General features: G+C 37.9%; 1 protein-coding gene across 1 annotated transcript in view; it reads right to left on the bottom strand.

Moving 5' to 3' along the window:
• Positions 1–663: 663 nt before the first annotated feature.
• Positions 664–17,342, bottom strand: part of NDUFS4 (NADH:ubiquinone oxidoreductase subunit S4) — a 122,870-nt gene continuing 106,191 nt past the window's right edge. The window contains exon 5 of the mRNA XM_055422058.2: positions 664–900. Within this exon, the coding sequence (XP_055278033.1) occupies positions 797–900 (104 nt within the window). The 3' untranslated portion in view covers positions 664–796. The remainder of the gene's footprint in view (positions 901–17,342) is intronic.

The following is a 17,342-nucleotide window of genomic DNA, read 5'->3' as shown; positions in this document are numbered from 1 at the left end:
CATCTCTTTCAGAATTTTCCAGTTTATTGTGATCCACACAGTGGATTATTATGAAGATTAGTATATAGTGTTTATTGAAATACCTGACAAGAGTATGTGCTTGGTAACCCATACTGTATGATCTAAATGATTAGCACATAACAAAAACATGTATTTATTTACATTTTCTAAAAACAGTGAACACTAGATATATATAACAAAGAATTGGTTTTTATTTTCTGAGTCTTTGAATTCACAAGAATATAAAATCTTTATCTGAACCATCACAATCATGAAGACTTGACTAGTGGGCAAAGTTTAGTATGGAACACAATTCATTCAGGTTCAAAGAAGCTTAAAGAATAGTTCTAAATAAAGAAGCAAATTTCAATAATGAGATTTGGGCTTAGGTTTATCAGACTGCAGAGTAATCATGAATTTCTTTACCTATGCTAACAGGAAAATTTGTAAGACAGTATTTTGATAATGATGGCTGGTAGTTTATAAACACTATTAACTTGAGAATGACCATAAAAAACAAGTGTAAAACTTCAATGTTGCAGTTGATTTCAAACATTTTTTTTAATAGGATTTTTTAAGTGCTGAAATTTCCTAGGGGTATGATCACCTGTAAAGGAAATTATAACATGTTTAATTTGGGACATCAAAAAACATTTAAAATAGACACCACAAAAATGTTTCTGTAGTTTAAAGGTCAAATTTATTAGGAGATTAAGAGGTGTATTATACACAGACTATAAATACTGCACAGCTGACTTTATTCACAGTCAAGCACAGAGATACAGTCCGTGCCAACCTATTTTGTGGATACTCTTGTTCTTTTATTCCAAGAAAAGTTTGCGCCATAAGACTTGGACTTAGGTTTTGGAACTTTTCTCTCCTCAACATCATAGCTCCATCCTAGAAAACAAAGACAATAATAAACCCACAAGAACACAATTAAAGAGGATCCCTGAAGAACACAGCAAGCAGAGGCTAATTTTCATAAATTTAATGTTCATTTATCAGGAGTATGTGTCAACACATCTTAAGTATAAATACTTACTTAGTAATGTGTTCCTTTCTAATCCTATGTGACAAGAGGGTCTTAACTATTGCCTGAAGATGATTTACCATATCTTAAAGGTGCAAGCCATGATTTAATTTCTCTCTGCTGAATATTGTTCAAATATTGATGGTTATGTATTATGTAAAAATTTACATTCCTCCTTGTGGTTTAATATGTGGCTTCAGTAACTGAAATGAGGAGCACTGAACAACACAACCCATCTCACTGCTTTCTAAGAGCTGCTGCCTTTACGACAGTTTGGAGCTCACTTGAAGTAATTATAGAAAAACATGTACACAACTATATACATCAGAGTTGGAGGAGACCGTAAGAGATTACTTGGTTCAGCTCTCTGGACCATGACAGGCTACTGATAAAACTCAAGAAGTTTTTCAACATTTGTTTCAAGGGCTGTCAACATTAGAATCCCATTCAAGTATCTGGTAACAATGCAAATTCTTAGGCCTGACCAGAGGTCCACTGGATCAGCTCTTGAGGGGACTTGGGAAACTGCACTTAATTGATTCCAAGAGATTTTTATGCAGAGAAATTTGAGTTGTTCCTACTTAGTCCCTAACTTGTGTCCAACTCTTCAGCGACCCCCGTGTACCGCAGCCTGCCAGGCTCCTCTGTCCTGGGATTTCCCAGGTAAGAATACTGGAGTGGGTTGCTATTTCCTTCTCCAGGGGATCTACCTGACCCAGGGATCGAACATGCATCTCCTGCACTGGCAGGTGGATTCTTTACCACCGAGCCACCTGGGAAGCCCTACCACTAGTCTAACCTGTTCATTCTCTTCTGAGAGTCATACCTTCTCTCCAAAGTCCTTCTCAGTGTTTTACAATTTTGAAAACTGGATTATATATGTCTTTGCTATGGTAAGTGGCTTCAGTCATGTACAATTCTTTGTGCCCCTATGGACTGTAGCCCACCAGGCTCCTCTGTCCATGGGATTCTCCAGGCAAGAATACTGCAGTGGGTTGCCATGCCCTCCTCCAGGGAATCTTCCTGATCCAGGGATCAAACATCTCTTGCATCTCCTGTATTGGCAGGTGGGTTCTTTACTACTAGTGCCATCTGGGAAGCCCCATATATGTCTATACCTCTGCCTTGGGTTTTTCTCCATACCTCTGAAGAACTATACTTAAAGCAGAAGTATACCTTATTCTATTAAACCAAATAAACACTCCTCCTTGAAAATATAATTATGTCATCCTTCTATTCCCCAGTCTAAGCAACCTATCTATATAACTCACTTTTCTTCATAAGATCCATTTTCCACCCCTGTAATTTATCATTCTTCTCTCCCAGAACTTTCTTCAAATAACTCATCATGAGACATTTGATTCATGGCTGAATCATGTAGTCATATATAAAATGTCAAAACTGAATATCATAGTCTAATTGTAACCTCCTTGATTTTAGGAGTTGTCATGAATTCTAGTGCCTCTAGGTTAGTATAGTATTTGCTACCACAAAGCTTATGTTTCATCAAGGCTCTTAGTTAGATTTCAATTTTGCCATAAAAGTGAAATGAGAAACTCAAATCAAAGTATACTGCTAGTGTGCCTATTTCAGTGTTCAAAAAGGGGAAACAATTCAATAACTCCACTGCTAGAACTCTTTGAAGAAAGCCCATGTGCTATAAGGAAATGGAGGAGGAAAGAAAATAAATGTCTTAAAGTATCTTCCACAGACCCTGACCTTATTATAAGATATTAACAAGTAGTTATTTGAATTTCAAAAAATTTACTAAAGAGCATAAGAATAGTGCCTACTTTATAGGTTGTCATGAAGATTAAACAAACTAATTCATTAAAGTGCTTAGCACCTAGTATTTAAGTTCTGTGAAACAGGTATTTTCTAAAACCTTTATATGAATTCATATTAGTTCCTTTATATACCTGAGGAAACAGGCCCAGAATGATTAGGAAACTACCTAGCACAAGGTTACTCAGCTAGGAAAGGGCACAAGCAGAATTTGAATACACACTGCCTAATTCTGGAGCCTGTGCCTTAAATACACTATATTGTTTCTTGTGGTTTAATAGTAAACACTTGATAAATGTTAATGCTATTATTTCTTTCTCAAGTTTGATTTTTCAACTTACTAGCAGCTTACTTTCTATTGAAGTAAAGTATTAATGTAAATAAAATTTCTGTCACATTGTAACCCATTAGTTTTGAATTTATGATGCTTTGAATATAGTTAGGCATAAGTTGGTCTAGTTATTTACTACAGAAAGGTTTTGGTAAGCAAACTAATACTATGAACTGAGCATAATTTTAACACTATAAACTTCTCAAGTATTTTCTACATTAATCAGCAAATGGTGCTGATAATTATAAAAAATATTCAATTCAATAAAGCAGATATAACTATTTACTGTACATTTGTTATACATTTAATAAATATTATCGATTGCTTTCTCTGTGTCAGGAACTCTATGGAAACCAGAGGTGAAGCGGAAAACAAAAAGTCCCCAAGCTTCTTCAAGTATTTATGAGGAGAAGTTAACTAGTAAATGAATAGTATATTAGGTGTTATAGTAAAACAGGGGTTCCCAGGTGGTGCTAGTGGTAAAGAACCTGCCTTCCAACGCAGGAGACATAAGAGATGTGAGTTCCATCCCCGGCTTGGAAGATCATGTGGAGGAGGTCATGGCGATCTAGTATTCTAGATCCACTCTAGTATTCTTGCCTGGAGAATCCCATGGACAGAGGAGCCTGGCAACCTACAGTCCATTAGGGTCGCAGAGTCAGACACGACTGAAACGACCTGGCACCCACACATAGTTAAAACATCCAATTAAACACATATACATAAATACACACTAATGAGTACTGAAGAGAAAACATTTTAAGAGAGGGCAGACGGGGCACCTTGCATCTGAGAAGATCACATTTGAGTGAAGATGTAAAGGTCAGAGTTAGTCATGCAGATGTCTGGAAAGAGAGCTTGCAGGCAGAGAACACAAGTACAAAGACCTCCAGTCAAGAATGTGACTGGTATTCCATGTTCTAGGTCCTGTGCTAAGTGCTTTAAATGTAATTGCATTGAGTTTTAAAATTGAGCTCACAGGTTTCTTGGTTTATGGGTTAGGCATTATAAATATCCTTATTTTATATCTAATTATGAGGAAAAATAGAGGAGATAAGCAGCCTAAAGCCATATTGTTAATAAGTGGCAAAACTTGGATTTTAACTCAGGTTAAGTCTACGCACATAACCACATCATAATAAAACTGTATTTATTTTTAAAAGTCCTGTAACTGCAATTTTTAAAAATCTATTTCACCCATGTCCTTTCAATCTGTGTGATTTCCTAACCATTTTTCCTGTCCATTTTTGTAAATGAGTTGAAAAGACTGTTTTAAGAATCCCTCCATAAGTTCCTCCCCTAGTTATGAAGCAGGTAAATGGTTTCTAGTGTCAATTCTATGTCTGGCTACAATGGTTACTGGTAAGTTACCTGAGACCTCTGTAAACTTTTATTGCCAAATGATGGGTGAACTTATCTTCCCTCCCCCTCAGCCTCCCACCTCAAACTCTCCAGACAAGAAAGACATCTTAAGAGGAACTGAAGAAGAAATGAGAAATATTTAGGAATTGCTATTATAACATACACATACCTGGTAATCACTCCTTTACACAGTTAATCTTTCAATCACAAGCGAGAAAAAGCAGTTTTTTAAACTGCATCAGAATGCAGACATTAGCTCTATTATCTCTTCTGTGAAAGTCTAAAAATGTTGTCAGGGCCACTGCAATGTGAGAAGACTGGGGTTTTGTACACATAAAAGAACAACTGGTTTGAGTTTTCTCCTGGTAACTAAGGAGTGAGCTGACTTGGGAATTGTGAGCCAGCTTATAGTTGCTGTTGATGGTGATAACAACAATAAATAGAAGTATCATTATAGGGATTGGAATGTGGATGGGCAAAACACCCTATGAAAGCAAACAAAAACACACATAGAATAAACCTGTATTTGCTAACAGTATCCATCTCTATATTATAACTTTACCATAGCCATCCATGATTTTAAGGACATATGGGGGAAAAGTTCTTTCCCTCACATTTTTCTGTGGAAAACAACTGTGTTCCCAAAACTAGACATGCACCTGTGTTTCTCTGATTAAGTAAAAGCAAAAGGTCTGAGGAAGTCTAATAACAATTCATAACAGAGACTGAAACTCAAGTCAGGGTCTACATAAATCTCCCTTTGGATTTTTTAGCAAAGTCTTCTACTATATAGGACTGATGTTACAATGAAAATTTGCTCTTTTCTGGAACTCTGTTAAGAATCTGACCACATTTCCAATCATCCTTCTCCAAAGAGTTTACCTTATAGTGCCTGGATGAACAAATTTACTGGTCCCACTAAAAACTTCCTACCATATAACTCCCCCACATTTTTTGTGATATTGTGGCAATATAAAGGACATTGGAAGAAGCAGTGAGCTTTAGCTAAAAAGACAAAATGATTGTTAGAGTAACAGCACTTGAAAGGACATCAAACATTTGTACTTAATGAGCATGTTACATGAATTGTACTCATCTTTTCTAAATCCTATTTGAAACTTCTTAGAAAGATAATATAACTTGCAGGGAATAAAACACAGACGTTTAAGAATGCAATCTTATTTGTGAAATGTTTAAATTTTCATAGGAATTTCTTTTTCAGCCTGAAAGCCTTTTTTTTTTTTTTTTAAAGAAATAACTCAAACTTAGAGTTTTTGAATGAGATTAGGAAAGTGAAAACGCATCCTCTGAAGAATGCTTGTATGAAATCAAGGTGTAGTCTATGACAATGGTTTCATGTGTTGCTCTTCTGCGACACTGAAAACCAGCCCGTGCTCCTCCCAGCTGTGCAACAGAGATGATCAAAGCAACTGAGTCCAAGGCAGCTGCCCCAGGGACGGGGTAAAGCTCCTAGGGCTGCCGTCACTTCCCACTGAGGAGAGCAGCCATATGGCATGGATTAGCTACAAATCCAACCACTGGCACCTACATGATGAGAAGCTGACTCCCTTGGCTGTTTCACACACTGGAATGCTTTCACAAAGATATTTTGAATTTTAAGCCCTAGTATCAGAGAAATACCTCTGGCAAATGTGCCAATAAAGTTAAAATATGATCTGTAATACCCCATGCTCAATTTCTTTTTCAGAAATTCACCCATTTATTTTGCTGTTCTCCAGACTGTGGCTGGGATATTCTACTTCCTATAACATGAATGTCTGGTGTAATCTCTTCAAATACTACTAAAATACAAAAACAAAAGCCCCTGAACAAAACTAGATCCCAATAATTTATGAATTCCAAGTAGTGCATGAAATAAAAGAAAATCCCATTCATTTTAATTTCAGAACCATTTCACTTATGTTCAGTAATGCTGAGATACAGAGAAACATTTATTGGTATTTTTACTGCTTGTGAAATATGTTACACCTTTAGTAACCCTGGTTCAAGTCCTGTTAAAGGTCTGTCCCCTCCAGTAACCTAATGGCAAGCTGTGATAATACTCAGAAGTGAACGGTTTAATGATTTTTCCTACTGTGCATTTATGTACAAAGCAAGAACAACCACATAATTTGGCACAGACTGACATAACTGGCAGGCACTGCTAAGGATAGCAAAGGCTTTGGGAGGCCACACTGATGTTTGTTAGCACTTACAAAGTTTCAAGATTCCTCACCAGGCTATGTGCTCATAATATGCCTAGGTGAAAACATAGCATAAACATAAATTATATTTTAAGGAGGGAAGGTAATGAGGAAGAAAAGTAGCTTTATAAGCATTCATTAAAAAAAAAAGTACTTCTATTTGAAATTCTCATGTATTTCGTTTTGGGAGAGAAGAGAGGTTCAGATCAAAATAATTTAAAAATATCTTAGATAGTCTTATAGAAAATATTACGGAGGGTAGGTGTATTTTGGAAACATTGGCAAAGCAATTCTTTCCATGAAAATTATATAAGATGGATGAGTAACACCCTATACCTGCCACACCTGCCACACCCCCTCCCCACAAAAAAGAACCTTTGCTATGATAGCAAATGCCTCTATAAATTTTATCTGTTCAAATAATATAGCTGCTATATGGTATTACTATTTTGGAGTCACATTATTCAGAATTTGCCACAAAACGAACTGGTTTGTGTTCCAAAAGTACAATTGAAAATTACTCATTAGAAATCTAGAAAACATTTTTCTAGAAAACGAAACTATACAGCAATGGTAGAGACCCAAAAATCACTGAGATTTTGACATAATTGATCTGGGTGTGGTCTGTGCATAGGGATTTCCACAATCCTATGTAACCCATAATATATTAGAACCTTACTAAGCCGCCATGTATATATAACACTACAAGAAAAATTATTTCAGACTTCTGACTGGGAATCTAAGGAATTCATGTCTGTCTCCTTAGTAGTCAAGTTGAACATTTCCCCAGCCCAAAACCAGACAGTACCAGGACTGGGGATTGGGAAGACAGTTATGCAGAAAAAAAAAAATTTCTGCTTCAATAGAGACTATGCAGTATTTACAGAACACCAGATCATAGCCCTGTTTGTTTTCTTTGAGTTATTTTGCAATTCCAAAAGTTGTATGTACAAATAATCTTATTTGCTGATTCTGTATTTGTGATTCGCCTACTCGCTAAAACTCATTTGTAAATCCAAAATCCTCCAAGGGCTCCTCCAACCTAGGAACTCTGATGCTGACATCTCTTTCAGGCTCCCTGTGGGCCGCAACGGTGCCTGTGGGTGATGCTTCCATGGTCATTCGTGACACGCACAGAGCCGTGAGTTCTGAGTCACCCAGCACACATGCTCCAGCTGAGGTCAAACAAGGTAATGCTATGCCTTCTTGTTTCAGTTCTCACACTGCAAATAAGTGTCCTTCTTGTAGTCTATTAACAGCACATTTTTTTCATTTTTTTGCCTTTTGTTGGTAATTTCACTGTTTGAAATTACCCCCAAGAGTAGTGGTTTAGTGCTGTTTAGTGTTCCTAAGTTCAAGAAGGCTGTGATACGCCAACTTGGGTTAGATAAGCATCATCCAAGATAAAGTATAACACTGCTGGCCATGAGTTTGATGTTCATGAATCAACAATATACATTAAATAAGGCACTTTAAACAGAAACACACATAAAAAACAAGATGATGTACTGATCAGCTGACAAAATGTTGTCACCAGAGGCCCACAGGAATCTTTTTCCCTAGGAGCGATTTTTTCAGTATTCACTAGTTTAGGGTTTGTGGTGACTTTACAGAACATAACTACCATGAATAATGAGACTCAACTGTACTTGGGTATAGAAATTCTGTCCTGCCTGGTGACTCCCCAAGCGTCAGAAAACCCAGTTTGTCTCCATTTGCAATTCATCTCAACATTCTTTCACTTTATATAATTTTGGGCTGTACTGACTTTTCTCTTGAACTGATTATAACAACAGCATGGGTCCCTTGTAAGTAAAATAAATTCTTCAACATGTGTTCATTTATATCTATATTAAGTCATAACCTTATCTTTTTCAGGATGTTCTTTTCATAATTTTGGAGGTGCTACTGAGATGGCTAATAGGTTTAGCAACCAAAGTCAGGAAAACTTCCTTACCAGAAATGGTTTATGTTATTTTAAGCCCAAGATTATTTTTTCTTGGCTTTTTTTTATAAAATTTAATAAATGGTACAAAGCACAATGCCATAAACATTAACAGTTAAAATATCACCAAGATTATTTTTTCTTGGCTTTTGAATATCAGAACTTTGCTGAATCTCTTGTTTATCAAATTTCAATTTTGTTCTCCACCAATCTGGGGAATTGATTCTTTAAGGTCTGGTCATTTAAGATTCTTTTAAAATGGATTAATGGTTTTAGAAATCCATTCTCAGAGGAAAAAAAGACAGAAAATCTGGTTTGTCTTTTCTGTATTTAAGGTCTAATGAAGTACTTCCTGAGTAGAAAACAGCTCTTTAGTATGGTATGGGCCAGTGAATGTTACAATTCTGTGACCATTAACCCATGGCTTAACTTGTAGAAGTGAAATAAGTTCCTATCTGTCTGCATGTATGCTCAGTCAAATCTGACTTACTGTGACCCCACGGACTGTGGCCCGCCAGGATCCTCTGTCCATGGCATTTTGTAGGCAAGAAATAGTGGAGTAGGTTGCCATGCCCTACTCCAGGGGATCTTCCTGACCCAAAGATAGAACTCGCATAGCTTGTGTCTCCTGCACAAGTACGCAGATTCTTTACCACTCTGACAATTGTGTCTGTCTACATACCTATTAATTCAGAAATGCGTCTACTGCTCATTCTGTGTATGCTGCTGCTAAGTCACTTCAGTCGTGTCCAACTTTGTGTGACCCCATAGACGGAAGCCCACCAGGCTTCCCCATCCCTGGGATTCTCCAGGCAAGAACACTGGAGTGGGTTGCCATTTCCTTCTCCAATGTGTGAAAGTGGAAAGTGAAAAGTGAAAGTGAAGTCGCTCAGTCGTGTCCGACCCTTAGCGACCCCATGGACTGCAGCCTACCAGGCTCCTCCATCCATGGGATTTTCTAGGCAACAGTACTGGAGTGGCTTGCCATTGCCTTCTCCGCATTCTGTGTATAGGTAATGTTTTTTCTACCTCCAAGTATAATTAATGAATTAAGATTACAAAATACTTTGAATCGGTTCTGTTTTGATTCTCTTACAGAGAAAATAAATGCTTGTATAAGTGGAATATTCCTAAAACAGGAAAATGGAATTTCTAATATTTTGAAAATGCTAAATTTAAAAAGTATTATTATAGGATCTAACAAACATTTTAAGAATTTAAATTCAGGTAGTATAGGTAAATGTTTGGCAAATGGAAAATTTAATTTTTGTTTAACAAAAACAATTACGTTTTCTCTAATTTATCAGTGTTAAATATAACACAAGCATAGATTTGTATTCTACGTGGCCATGTTCTTTCTAAATTTGCATGTTTTCTGATCAAATGAGCTAATATTACTTCTGTTTAATGTTTTACAATCCTGCAAGATTCAAATTTTTGTTTATCCACGATGATTTCCTGTTCTGACAATTTTATTTCAACACTAATTACATTTTGTAATATGTCACCTTGAAAATTAATTCCCATGATCTTTAGGTAACTTAAAACCCTAAATGGTATTAATGGATACTTGCTGCTGCTGCTAAGTCACTTCAGTCGTGTCCGACTCTGTGTGACCCCATAGACAGAAGCCCACCAGGCTCCCCAGTCCCTGGGATTCTCCAGGCAAGAACACTGGAGTGGGTTGCCATTTCCTTCTCCAATGTGTGAAAGTGAAAAGTGAAAGTGAAGTCGCTCAGTCGTGTCCGACGTGTAGCGACCCCATGGACTGCAGCCCACCAGGCTCCTCCATCCATGGGATTTTCTAGGCAAGAGTACTGGAGTGGCTTGCCATTGCCTTCTCCGAATGGATACTTATTAATACCTAAAAACTTTTTACAATAAAATATTGAACCATTGATTACTAAGCAAAAATTTAAACTTATTAACTTTTGCTTTTTTTTTAATGCTACAGGGAGGCTGCATTTTTGGGTCTGTTAATGGACATGTTCATTTTTGCCATTTGGATAAGTTGGACTATAAAGAATACACACAGTTGTGGAAAGTTTTGTTATGTGTGTTTATCAACTTTGCCAGTCTACTAAAATGCTGGTGTGTAACAGTTTTCATCTCTACTTTTTCTATGAAATCAAAGTAACTTTGACCAAAAGATATAATTAAATGTACATAAAAACACTACTGGGAGTGATGGTGGAAAAGGGGTGTAACCTTGTATACAAAGTAATGAGTTGTGTGTTTGGTTTAATAAGGGTGGTGATTGACTGTGTGGATCACAATAAACTGCGGAAAATTCTGAAAGAGATGGGAATACCAGACCACCTGACCTGCCTCTTGAGAAACCTGTATGCAGGTCAGGAAGAAACAGTTAGAACTGGACACGGAACAACAGACTGGTTCCAAATAGGAAAAGGAGTACGTCAAGGTTGTATATTGTCACCCTGCTTATTTAACTTCTATGCAGAGTACATCATGAGGAATGCTGGGCTGGAAGAAGCACAAGCTGGAATCAAGATTGCTGGGAGAAATATCAATAACCTCAGATATGCAGATGACACCACCCTTATGGCAGAAAGTGAAGAGGAACTCAAAAGCCTCTTGATGAAAGTGAAAGAGGAGAGTGAAAAGGTTGGCTTGAAGCTCAACATTCAGAAAACAAAGATCATGGCATCTGGTCCCATCACTTCATGGGAAATAGATGGGGAAACAGTGGAAACAGTGTCAGATTTTATTTTGGGGGGCTCCAAAATCACTGTGGATGCTGATTGCAGCCATGAAATTAAAAGACGCTTACTTCTTGGAAGGAAAGTTATGACAAACCTAGACAGTATATTAAAAAGCAGAGACATTACTTTGCCAACAAAGGTCCATCTAGTCAAGGCAATGGTTTTTCCCGTGGTCATGTATGGATGTGAGAGTTGGATTGTGAAGAAAGCTGATCACCGAAGAATTGATGCTTTTGAACTGTGGTGTTGGAGAAGACTCTTGAGAGTCCCTTGGACTGCAAGGAGATCCAACCAGTCCACCCTAAAGGAGATCAATCCTGGGTGCTCATTGGAAGGACTAATGTTGAAGCTGAAACTCCAATACTTTGGCTACCTCATGCGACGAGTTGACTCACTGGAAAAGACTCTGATGCTGGGAGGGATTGGGGGCGGGAGGAGAAGGGGACGACAGAGAATGAGATGGCTGGATGGCATCACCGACTCGATGGACATGAGTTTGAGTGAACTCCAGGAGTTGGTGATGGACAGGGAGGCCTGGCGTGCTGTGATTCATGGGGTCGCAAAGAGTTGGACACGACTGAGTGACTGAACTGAACTGAAGGGTGGTGATAGTGGTAAAGAACCTGCCTGCCAATGTAGGAGACATAAGAGTTGTGGGTTCGATCCCTAATTCCAGAAGATCCCCTGGAGGAGGGCATGGCAACCCACTCCAGTATTCTTGCCTGAGAAATCCCATGGACGGAGGAGCCTGGTAGGCTACAGTTGATAGGGTCACAAAGAGCTGAACATGACTAAGCAACTTAGCATACTCAGAACAAGGGGAAAAGATAATAGTTCTAAAGTAAAAAGTCTGTTCCAGAATGAGAAAGGAATGGTGAAGGACAAAACCTGAATGGGTACAGAAAGTTATGTAAGATTTATAAAAAGGAAATTTTATGTGCCTTAGATTACAGTGTATCTGGAAAATAAGTCTGAAAATCTATGTTGCTGTTGCTCAAAGTCACTCAGTTGTGTCTGACTCTTTGAGACTCATGGACTGCAACATGCGAGGCTTCCCAATACTTCATCATCTCCCGGAGTTTGTTCAAGCTCATGTCCAAAGAGTCGGTGAAGCCATCCATCTGTCGTCCCCTTCTCCTCCTGCCTTCAATCTTTCCAAGCAGCAGGGTCTTTTCCAATGAGTCAGCTCTTCACATCAGATGGCCAAAGTACTGGAGCTTCAGCATCAGTCCTTCCAATTTAGGATTGATTTCCTTTAGGATTGACTGATCTACTTGCCATTTAAGGGATTCTCAAGGGTCTTCTCTAGCACCACAATTCGGAAAGCCATCAATTCTTCAGTCCTTAGCCTTTTTTATTGCATAACTCTCACATCTGACGCCTGGAAAAACCATAGCTTGACTATACAGACCTTTGTCGGCAAAGTAATGTCTCTGCTTTTTAATATGCTGTCAAGGTCTGGCACTGCTCTTTGAAGGAGCAAATGTCCTTTAATTTCATGGCTGCAGTTATTGTTCAGTGATTTTGGAGCCCAAGAAAATAAAGACTGTCACTGTTTCCATTGTTTCCCCATCTATTTGCCATGAAGTGATGGGACCGGATGACATGATCTTAGTGTTTTGAATGTTGAGTTTTAAGCCAGCTTTTTCACTCTCCTCTTTCACCTTCATCAAGAGGCTCTTTACTTCTTCTTCACTTTCTGCCATAAGGGTGGTATCATCTGCATATCTGAGGTTACTGATAATTCTCCTTTCAATCTTGACAACTTGTGCTTCATCCAGCCTGGCATTTTGCATGATGTACTCTCCATATAAGTTAAATAAGCAGGGTGACAATATACAGCCTTGATGTACTCCTTTCCCAATTTGGAACCAGTCCGTTGTTCCATGTCCAGTTCTAACTGTTGTTCCTTGACCTGCATACAGGTTTCGCAGGAGGTAGGTTAAGGTGGTCTGGTATTTCTGTCTCTTGAAGAATTTTCCACAGTTTGTTGTGATCCACACAGTCAAAGGCTTTAGTGTAGTCAATTAAGCAGAAGATGTTTTTCTGGAATTCTTTTGCTTTTTCTATGATGGAATGGATGCTGGCAATTTGATTTTTGGATCCTCTGCTTTTTCTAAATCCAGCTTGTACATCTGGAAGTTCTCAGTTATGTACTATAGGAGCCTAGCTTGAAGGATTTTGAGCATTACTTTGCTAGCATGTGAAATGAGTGCAACTGTGCAGTAGTTTGAACATTCTTTGGCACTGCCCTTCATTGGGATTGGAATGAAAACTGACCTTTTCCAGCCCTATTGCCACTGCTGAGTTTTCCAAATTTGCTGGATATTGAGTGCAGCACTTTAACAGCATCATCTGAGAAGCTATGAAATGTGTTAAAATCTTACCAAAGTTTGTTCCAGTTTGATGGGCTTGTTTCATTAGGACCAAAGTGTGTTCCATTTTGATGGGCTTGTTTCATTAGGTTACTGTTTATTGCCTTCACTTCCAATAAGAAAGGTTCTGCTTTCCATCTAATCTCCCTAGACTGCAAAGATTCTGTGGCTGACCAGAATAACTTTATATGCTTTATGTTGACTTTAAGTACTTGATAACTTATCTAAGAGCTCAAATTCTTTACAGTTAGGTTAAGTTCTTTGTTTGTAAATTGCATCACTAAGCTGAGAAGTCAAATACTTATGTCTCAGGATTACTGTAAGATTTATTTTCCTCTGTAAAGAGTATGTTTCTTTTTATAAATTAGGTGAACATTTGCTATCTTCTTTGAAAATAGGCTTATTAACAAATTGAGTACAGATATTTTCTAACACTTGTCGGAATGTCTAAGTTGCATTATTCTTGTTATGAACTCCTAATCATATTTCACTTCTGAAATTTATCTAATGTTATACATGGAAGTTCAGTTCAGTTGCTCAGTCATCCTGACTCTGCAACCCCATGGACTGCAGCACACTAGGTTTCCCTGTCCATCACCAACTCCCACAGCTTGCTCAAACTCATGTCCATTGAGTCGGTAATGTCATCCAACCATCTAATCCTCTGTCGTCTGCTTCTCCTCCTGCCTTCAATCTTTCCCAGCATCAGGGTCTTTTCAAATGAGTCAGTTCTTTGCATCAGGTGGCCAAAGTACTGGAGTTTCAGCTTCAGCATCAGTCCTTCCAATGAATATTCAGGACTGATTTCCTTTAGGATGGACTAGTTGGATCTCCCTTCATTCCAAAGGACTCTCAAGAGTTTTCTCCAACACCACAGTTCAAAAGTATCAATTCTTTGGTGCTCAGATTTCTTTATGGTCCAACTCTCACATCCACACAAGTCTACTGGAAAAAACCACAGCTTTGACCAGACAGACCTTTGTTGGCAAAGTGATGTCTCTGCTTTTTAATATGCTGTCTAGGTTGGTTGTAGCTTGGCTGCAGTCACCATCTGCTGTGATTTTGGAGCCCAAGAAAAGAGTCTCTCAGTGTTTCCACTGTTTCCCCATCTATATGCCATGAAGTGATGGGACTGGATGCCATGATCTTCATTTTTTGAAGGTTCAGTTTTAAGCCAACTTTTTCACTCTCCTCTTTCACTTTCACCAAGAGGCTGATTTTGATTTTTGCCTTCTCCAAATACATGGAAGAGACCCAGGAGAACTAAGTAATTCATCAAAATTGCCAAAGCTGAGGACAGGGAGTCAATTCTGTGAGATTACCAGGAAAAGAACAGTAAACAAGGGTGAGATTATTAGGCAGATTTAAGTCACTTCCTTCTCAACTGATAAGAGTTTCTAGAGATAAGTTCATCCTCCTCTTTTGGTACTTCCAGAGATACCCTTACAAATGGAAGTTTCCCTTATGTATATAAATACTTCTTACAAAAGGGGAACTCTTACTTTGAGAGTTTTTCCCAAGTCTGCAGTTTCTTAGGAAAAAAAAAATCAGCTTAATTAATACGCCAAAGAAACATTTTGTGGTGGAAAATTCTGCTCCCCTACAGAGTAAAATAAATCCTTTAAGAAGAATTTTATATATATTGAGTCATGACATACTTTTGTTTTGAAATTTGTCTTTGTTCATTTTAGTTTCTGAAAGTTGTTTTTTAATAGATAGACGGATGTAAGGTTGAGAGCCTCATGAGAAGGTTAAAGATAGGTGGAAATCCAGACCTTGCTGATGGTGTCCACTTCTGAAATAATTCTAAGTTCTGGTTTGCAACTCCCAAATTATCTCTATATTTTCCGGAATCAGTGCTTCCACCTTCTGTAACTTTAGAGGTGGGTTTTCCTCCCCAATACATCACAGGAGCAGTTTCACTGCTTATTCTCTGTCATCCGGTTTACTCCTGAAGAAAACCCTCCTCTATTGGAGGATTTTAGTAAGTTGTTACAGCTAACAGCAATGAGAAAAACACAAGGGGTAAAATGACATACCAAAGGGAAGTCACAAAGTTTCAAATCAGATCAAAAGGGAAACATTCCTGGTTTCATTAGCATGTAAATGTAGGGATCCTAGCCTACTACAAGAAAAGACAAAAGCCACAGGAGTGAGAAAGGTGGGTCTTTTCTGTATACAAAGAAAAAAGTAAGGTTCATCAACATTTGAGAAAACCACAGATAAATTTTCTTTATATAAAGACAAAGCATCTTTGAAGAGTTCTTCTGGAATATATGTTGATTTCAAAGGGAGATCTTTAAGATGAGGCTCTGGTGATAAAAAGACACAAGGGTATTTATAACTTAGTGTATGCTAATGGAGGAAGAAGTGAGAGGTAAGCAGAGGAAAAAGAAGCCAAGGAAGAGCATTCAGTCTTTCTTCTATCCCACTCAGCAGATGATAGAACCAGGCTTTCACAAGAAGTGAGGGACGGTGAGGAGGGAGACCCGAGGCAAAATTATCAATAGCAGGAAGAAGAAAACGTTTAGTCTCAGACAAGAGGGCATTCTTATGTAAAAATATGGATTTACATAATGCCTTATTTAAGAAATTGAAAATAAGTGTTAACAGGGATTTTGTGATATAATGTAGATCTTTTGGGCTTCCCTGGTGGTTCAGATGGTCAAGAATCTGCCTGAAATGATCCCTGAGTTGGGAAGATCCCCTGGAGAAGGGCATGGCAATCCACTCCAACATTCTTGCCTGGAGAATCCACATGGGCAGACAAGCCTGGTGGGCTATAGTTCATGGGTTCACAAAGAGTTGGACACAATTGAGCGACTAAGCACACACATAAGATCTTTTAGCTATTTTATTTCACTATTGTATGTAATATAAAATTTTACACTTATTCTTGACCCTCGGTAAGTGTCTGAAGAACAGAAGTGCATTTCTTTTCAAAAAAATTATTTTTATTTTTGTGGCCATGCAACGCAGCTTGTGGGATCTCAGTTCCCCAACCAGGAACTGACTTCGGGGCCCCTGGCAGTGAATGTGCAGAGTCCTAACCACTGGACTATGAAGGAACTCTCTGCATTTCTTAATATAACTTTTCAAAATTGGGTAAGGTTTTCCTATTTCTTATATTCACTACAGAGTATATAGAAATGATATATCTAGAACATGTATGTAATATATGTCTTATATAGCTTGAAGTATTCTAGATTAGTGCTACCCAACAGAAACATACTGTGAACCAGACAGATAACTTTAAATTATCTAGGAGCAACATTTTTAAAAATGTCTAAATCGAAAAAGTAAGCCTTTAATCATTCAGGTTCCTAGCCTAATACACATCTTAAATATTATCATTTTAATATGTAATCAGTATAAAATTTATTAGAGATATATAATGCTTTTTTTTAATACTAAGTCTCAGAAATCCAGTGTATATTTTACACTTAACAGCACACCCCAATTCTAACTAAATACATTTCAAGTGCTACACAGCCACATGTGCCTACCATACTGGACCATGCAGATCGAGGTGATGGATGTAACATCTACAGCAGCATAGTAGTATCATGGAAAAAAACACTGGG

The sequence above is a fragment of the Moschus berezovskii genome, chromosome 18 (assembly GCF_049115385.1).
Source record: "Moschus berezovskii isolate FMDL1 chromosome 18, NW_MosBer_1.0, whole genome shotgun sequence".
In the NCBI taxonomy this organism is placed as follows: domain Eukaryota; kingdom Metazoa; phylum Chordata; class Mammalia; order Artiodactyla; family Moschidae; genus Moschus; species Moschus berezovskii.
This window is presented reverse-complemented; position numbering and strand designations above follow the sequence as displayed.